The sequence below is a fragment of the Sinocyclocheilus anshuiensis genome, unplaced genomic scaffold (assembly GCF_001515605.1).
Source record: "Sinocyclocheilus anshuiensis isolate Anshui unplaced genomic scaffold, SAMN03320099.WGS_v1.1 scaffold1976, whole genome shotgun sequence".
NCBI lineage: Eukaryota > Metazoa > Chordata > Actinopteri > Cypriniformes > Cyprinidae > Sinocyclocheilus > Sinocyclocheilus anshuiensis.
The window spans coordinates 34,094-42,065 of NW_015555870.1; the positions used below are offsets into that span (position 1 = coordinate 34,094).

General features: G+C 39.8%; 1 protein-coding gene across 1 annotated transcript in view; it reads right to left on the reverse strand.

The window, feature by feature from the left end:
* The window catches only part of LOC107675654 (regulating synaptic membrane exocytosis protein 2-like), a 99,811-nt gene that overhangs the window by 33,253 nt on the left and 58,586 nt on the right, over window positions 1-7,972 (reverse strand). The window contains exon 7 of the mRNA XM_016470063.1: window positions 3,426-4,303. Within this exon, the coding sequence (XP_016325549.1) occupies window positions 3,426-4,303 (878 nt within the window). The remainder of the gene's footprint in view (window positions 1-3,425; window positions 4,304-7,972) is intronic.

The following is a 7,972-nucleotide window of genomic DNA, read 5'->3' on the forward strand; positions in this document are numbered from 1 at the left end:
TGATAACGTTCGGGGTTCAGACACACTCTCTCTGTTTAAATCTAGATTAAAGACACATCTCTTTGGCCAAGCATTAAAATAATTCATCTCATAATCTTGTACTGCAGTTATATCTGATCGTATGCACATTTTTATTCTTTAGTTTGGGTTAAACAAATCAATTTTGCTTGGTTGGAACAACAGCTACGCTAATTATGTCTCTATTTGTTTCCGTGGTAACTAGGATTTACACAAGCTTCAGTCTGGATCCAGAACACCTGAGAAGAGATGATGCCAACCCCTCAGAGGAATTTGCTGTAAAGTTGCTTTGCAATGATTTGTATCGTGAAAAGCTCAGTACAAATAAACTTGACTTGACATACAATTTTGTGCAGATTACACTTTTATTTGTCAGCCTATCTCTCTTTCTTTCAGTAGTGGAAATTTAAATGTGAGATTCTGGAAACGAGGGGCCCTATCATACACCCGGCGCAATGAGGCGCAAGTGTTTTTGCTAGTTTCAGCCCGACGCAGTTCTCATTTACCCGTCCAGCGCCGCGTTAACTCAAACCTGGTCTAAAGTCTGGCACAATATTATTTCTTTGTTATTTAAAGAGCACGTTAGTAATATGCGCCTATATGCGGGTGCACAACGCGCGTACACTTATTACACACACGGGGACACGCAGCAGCACACAAACATTTTTAAATATGAAAAATTACATTCCGCCATGTAAATAGCGAACCCACCATGGCGCTAGCGCAACTGGCTTTTAAAGGGGATGGGAGATGAGACTTTGATTGGTTTGAGATCTAAATTTAGCGGGAACGGTTGGGTCGGGAAGAAAATAATTCTAAGCGGACAGCGGGTGAACAAAGAGTGACTATATAGCGGGAGCAGGTGGGTGCAGAATAGAACCTTGCAGGAGCTGGACTGAAAAAACATTCCCGCGCAGACCTCTATTCTGAAACTTACAGGATGTTTTTATAATACAATGACCTCTTATATGTCAAAAGATCAAGGAAATTTTGATTTCTCAGTTCATGACCCCTTTAAGTGCTGCCCATTTTGAATATCTCTCTTTTTTGACAGATCCAGTTCAGGCCATGGAGTACTCTACTACTCAGTTAATTCAGGTGTGTTAAATAAAGAAGACATTTAAAATGTGCAGAGCTTGGGATATTCGGTTTGAAAATCCTGGCTGTACAACTAATGAAGAAACATTGGCATGGCTGAAAAAGGCAATTTGATGATACATTTTAATTCTCTGACATCTTAAAGATGCTAAGAATCATTTTAGCTATAATACATGTCAAGACTTTTCCAGCACGGACATCTTTTCCAACCAACAAGTTCATCCAAGTTCATCCATAGTTCTTTGAAAGACCTACAGAGCATAACATCATCAGGTCAGTTGAGGTCATAGTAATATACTCATTTTAAATGTCCAACAGCAAAAGCTATAGAAATTCATATTCTAACAGGATAACAGGAATCAATTTAACAGTGAATAACAATGTATGACCTGTGTCCCCATTCACATTCTAGCATCTTCAGCCCGGCTTGCATTACATAATTAAACCTGCCTGAATAATGAAACACCCTCCATGATTTAACACCCTGGTTATGTGACTCACACAAGTAATTGCCAGGATCAGTGGATTCTCCTTTGTCTTAAGTGCAGTTTTAAACTGAATTTAGAGGTGAAAGGTCACAGAATAAATGACATGTTACAACTGATCTCAAGAACCCCAAAGCACAGAGACTAAAACTAAAACAGAATTACCAAGAGAACTGGCACTTTTACTGAATCTGAGATAAATGTAACAACCTTACAAGTCTTTGAACTTCATCTTCTCATCTTTTGACGTCTCATCTGATTGTGTTGAGAATATTAACTCCGGTATTACTTTTACAAGCAGAAATTTTACAATCACAATGGTTAATGGTTAATATTCAACAGTGGGCTTTTAACAACGATTAATTCTATAATGCAGTTGGCATCAAACAGAACTGAAAAAAAAAATGCAACAATTCTTCAACAAATGTTATCACTATGCTCTCTTAATTAAAAGAGCCTCTCCAAATCTGTATTTAAGGCAGACTCAGTAAGATGACATCATAACCCACAGCATCATACCTCTAACCCGGGGGTGTCAAACTCAGTTCCTGGAGGGCCACAGCCCTGCAGAGTTTAGCTTCAACCCTAATTAAACACACATGATCCAGCTAATCAAGTCCTTCAGGCATATTTGAAAACTACATGGTATGTGTGTTGGAGCAGGGTTGGAACTAAACTCTGCCGCGCTCCGACCCTCCAGAAACTGAGTTTGACACTCCTGCTCTAACCTCACCATCAACATGTTTTGCTCTGCCAAAGCTGACTCTCTTATTTAAAGGGTTAGTTCACCCTAAAAATGAAAATTCAGTCATTGTTCCATGTTGTTCCAAACCTGTAAGCGACCCTCATGTCATTCCGAAGATGCAGGAAGGTCTTACGGGTTTGGAAACGACATGAGGGTGAGCAATTGATGACAGAATTTTCATTTTTGGGTGAACTATCCTTTAAGAGGGAGAATCGAGAAGAACCAATAAAGAGTAACCAAAGTCATCTAGGACATGGGTCTCCAACCCTGCTCCTGGAGAGCTACCTTCCTGCAGAGTTCAGCTACAACCCCAATCAAACACACCTGAACCAGCTAATCAAGGTGTTCAGGGTTACTGAAAAATGACAGGCAGTTGTGTTGAAGCAGGGTTGGAACTGAAGTCTGCAGGAAGGTAGCGCTCCAGGATCAGGGTTGGAGACCCCTGATCTAGGATGTCAAACCACAAGATTCATCTGGCTCGTGTTTATAATGTGCACAAAGGCTGCATCCAAAATAGCATACTTCCCTACTATATAGTAGATGAATAACATTATTAGAAAATAGTAGTATGTGCGAATTCACAAAACAGTGGACGCAAATTCCCCAGATGACTTAATGCTTCTGGCGAGATTCTAAAGTGCGTATATGATGGACACTTTCCTATCCCGTGAGGCCACAGGAGGTGATGCTGGTGGTAGGTCACATGACAATGACAACATGCCGAGTGGATTATATTCATACTACACAAATTCATACTATATAGAACATACTTTTTAACAGTCGCAAAGTAATTACTTTTTCGAAAAAGGAGTATACAATTTCGGATGGAGTAAGTAATGATTATGTTTATGTTTCACTGGCTCTAAATAATCAATACAACAGCACTGAAGTCTCTGCTGTCCCCACCAGCTCTGGAGCAACATGGTGGTTACCATGAAGGCACAGCTCTTTCTAGGAAACTGATATGACTGGAGTCACATCGGAGATTCCAAAAACGTTTAATGTAACTTTTCTCCCTAAAACACTGCAACTTTTATCAATCAGCAATTCAATAATTTAATTCACAGTCAGCAGTTTACCTTTCTCGCTGATGGACTCGCTCTCCAGCTCCACATCCTCACAGCTGGTGTACTCTGGCGTGGTGGCCAACTCCTCCTCTGAGCTGCTGAAGCTGCCCATGGTTCTGAGCTTGCCAAGGCGTTTGCTGCGGTGTGGTCGAGGTGGAGGAGGCCGAACCGACTCGGATTGGTCTGAGCTTAAAGAGTCGTTTCGTAGTATGCTATCCATTTTGTCCTGTTTGTTCCTGCGCATAGCTGAGCTAGGGTCCAAGTGGTGCTGTTGGGGTATGGGTTTCCTCGTTGGCTCTGCCAGTCCTCGGCGGCTATCACCCAGCACAGGGCTGCGGTGTGGTGTTGGTGGGCTATGATTCGACATCCGATGTCCCGATGAGCTCCTGTCCATGGAGTACGAGCGTTGACTTGGGCCTCCCAACAGAGGGAGGCGTGACTGCCGCCCACCGGGGCCATGCAGAGGCTCGTCCAGTTCTGTATAGGCAAGCGAGACGTCGCTATGGCGCCGCTCGTGCCGAGCCCGTGACACCTGGGCATGGATGCGCATCTGCTCCTCATAGGGCTGGGGTTTGACTGGGTAGCGCGCCAGGTTGGGGTCGCTGCGGTATCGGGCCTGGTATTCCTCCTCACGGCGTCTTTGGAGTTCATAGTCTTCTAGCTGGCCATCCAAACGCTGGCCTTGAGAGTGCCAGCGTCCTCGACTGTCTTGATAACCGCCCACCTCATTGTACATTCTTGAACTCCTCGGCGAACAGCCAGGGTCACGTCCGTAGTCGGACGGAGAGCGGGGCATGCCACCTTCAGCCGGGGCATACTGCAGTCCTCCTTCCCCCTCCCTTTGGTTATATGCCGCGTTGGGGTCCCTGGATGCTGATGGGCTTCTGTTTCTAAGAATGTAAGAGGAAATGAGGTCAATGTGAGTGGTCAATGCAGTGAGGCCACAAATCACAAATGAGCTCCATTTCTCTTCAATTGATTCATACTAGGGTTGTACAAAGCTACATACATTCAAAATTACCTAGAGGTGAGTTGTTTGAACACATATTATGCCTAAAAAAATCATATTAAAAAGTTTGGAGATATAGCCTTGTGGTCAGTGCTATGACATATAGCACAACAACGCTTTCGGTGGCCTGAGTTCAAGTCCCGTCTTGAGGTCCTTTCCCAGTCATGTTCCCCATTCCCATCACTTCCTGTCACTGATATAACTGACATATCATAATAAAATCATAAATGCCAAACATATAACTTTTTATAAGCATTTTTTTTTATAAATATATTAATTAAATGTTTAACATGAACACATTTACCATATTTATGTAATTATTTCTTGATTTGCTTTCTGAATACTGGTCAAAAATCATAAGATTAATCATGATTATTTTATCTTATGGGCAGCCTCAGTTTTTAACAGTAAAAAATAAATATAGTTTTGTGCATATAGCTGTGTGGGGGGGCTCCAGTTTATACTTCTAACATTATATTTAAATTAAAATTAAAAGTAACAAAGTAATTTTTTCTTTAATACATTTTTACTTTAATACAGTTACAGTTTAGAAGCAGAAGCACACATTTTTTCCTCACACTGAATAAATGAGTCTTTAAACATAAAAATAAAGCTGCCTTTATATTCTATTTATATTCCCTTTCGCAAGAGGATTATCATATTTGGGGTTCTTGACATTAAAAAAAGCCCTGAACGAGCATGCCATCCTGATCCATGCCTAATTTATGCCTCCCACTGTCTTTCTAGTCCCTCAGGCTGACACAGACTAAACTGTTCTGAGGCCACCAGTCACCAAAAAGTTCACTGCCCACAAGTCCATCCCCACTTGGATTCAGGACTCTCTTGTTTAAGCAGGCATACGTCAACAAGCATCACTGTTGTTCATGCCCTGGAGCTCTTTCATCGTGAGGAGCCCACAGGGGCTGTGAAGCTCTGTGAGAGTGGCCAGTTGGATCGGGTTTGGTGGTCTAGGACCTGTCTACCATAGCAGACCTTTGAGCCATGGCTTTCATAGTGGTTAACCTGTAAGGGCAGAGTGTTCCATAACAAAACCATGACTTTAAAGTCAGTGTAAAGGCAATTCAGAGAATTGTTTCTAAGCACATTTTAAATGTTAGAAATGTATTACTGAAACATGTTACAAAGACTGTGAACTATGTAGTACTGAATTGTGGAGTTCGACCATTAAATAGTTTTTCCCAGGATGTTTTGGGCGGGTCTGAAATCAAGTCTCGATGACGCACTGGAGCCACCGAGCATGGCCCCTCCCCTAACACTACAAGAGGTGTGTTCGACTTGAAGCAGCGATCGGTATTTAACATCAAAGTACAGTGAGAGCTATAGAGAGCAGACAGATGCTTTTGCTTTCGAATCGCTGTCGTGGTACTTTGATGTCATATGCTGATCGGTCTGCGCAGCGCTGCTTCAAGTCCAACACACCTAATAACTAGAGTGCATCAGCATCAGTGGTTCACCCGCTCAATCACGAGTTACTGATTACCGTTAGTTACTACAGCCTACAGTTTGCTAGCTTTGCCTTCGTCACGTAAATGCATAATACCTGGTTGCAATGATTTACAAAACAGCTCGGTCTCTTTATTTAAATTAAGCTGCTAGAGGGAGCATTCATTCAGGTTGTAGCGGTATTTGACAGTTGAGAGAGGCAGCAGCTTTCCTGCGAGTGGGCGTGGTTTCAGTGCAGACAGAGGCCATGCCCCCAGCGTTTGAGAGCAGAGAATACTGCTTATTCTTTTCAAGATTTTGATACCTTATTTCCTTAGCATTTTTTTTTTTATCATTCAAATTTGGCTGGTTGCTTAATAACACATTTTTCTGTGGTGTGACAAACTCAGAATACATATTTAATTTTGCTTTACATGGACTTTAAGTATTAAAGTTGAGTGTAAATGATCTCTCATTGTTTGTTTTATAGACATGAATGATACTGCAAATCATTTGGCTTAAATTAAATATAAAAGAAAAAACTTTTTTTCTATTTCAGCCAGTTGCCAAAGCAACATCTCTTATTTAAATTTAGCTTAAACTTCATGTACTAAAGTAACTAAAACTAAAATAAAAAAATATATAAAAAAATTACATTTAAAAAAATAATTTAATTTAATTCAAAATAAATTTAAAATTTTAACTAAAATTGAAATTAAAAATGACAAAAAAAAAAAGAGACTCATCTCTCATTTCAATTTAGTTTAACTTGATGTATTAAAAAACTTAAACTAAAACTGAAATAAAATTTTTTTTTTAATTTTAACTAAAATTAAAATGAAAAATTACAACAACAACATTTTTTTAATAAAACCATAATAGTATCTCAATAATACTAAAAACATTGTTCTATTGTTACTTTCTAAGAGATTGGACCAGACTGGTGGATGAAAATATCCCATAGACTTACAAATCTAAAAACCAATCTGCAACTCACTATGAAGCACTGAGAACCACATAGAAACACCATAACAACCACCTATAATACCGTAGCATTACAGTGCTGGATTTTGCATGGGCGAACATCTTATTTTTATTGACACGGGCAATACATCATTAAATGATTGTGCAGAGTCAGCAGCAGCACTACCGTATTGAGCTGCACCATATTCCAGCAGTAAATGATTGCTGAATATCTAAATGTAAATGTGACATCATACATTCTGTCATCATATGCAATGCTGCAATGTTAAACAATGAAGTGATATTATTCCTTGATTTGTGCCTGTCATCTCTGTGCAAAGCACTATGAGTTTCTCAAACAGAGCAGCCCGACACACAGACAAAGCATAGCAGGAGAAACAAAACTCCAAGACAAAATCAATACAACATGTTTGCCTTAAAATAAAGGCCATTTTGCTCACAGCTGAGACTAGACTTTGCACATAATGGTATTTTCCGTTTGCCATACGTCAGCTCACCCCACAAAATAACAAAATATTGCAATACACTACTGCAATGGACATGAAAGTAAAGATCCCAAACAATCATTTCTCATTTCCACTGAAATGGTGCTGGTGTTGAAGAAACAGGTACATATACTACAATGTCACTACATATTTTAGCATCCAAAGTGATTTGATTCAACATATTTCTGCCATCAGTTATGTTCATTAAGTAAAGGCCATGAAGCTATTTAAATATACAACAATTTAAATTCATAGTAATGAATTCACAGATGATATCTGTAAATAAACACACAATTTACTTAAAGGGATAGTTCACCCAAAAATGAAAATGTGACGTTTATCTGCTTACCCCCAGGGCATCCAAGATGTAGGTGACTTTGTTTCTTCAGTAGAACACAAACAAAGATTTTTAACTCAAACCGTTGCAGTCTGTTCATTAAGTAAAGGCCATGAAGCTATTTAAATAACAATTTAAATTCATAGTAATAAATTCACAGATGATATCTGTAAATAAACACACAATTTACTTAAAGGGATAGTTCACCCAAAAATGAAAATGTGATGTTTATCTGCTTACCCCCAGGGCATCCAAGATGTAGGTGACTTTGTTTCTTCAGTAGAACACAAACGAAGATTTT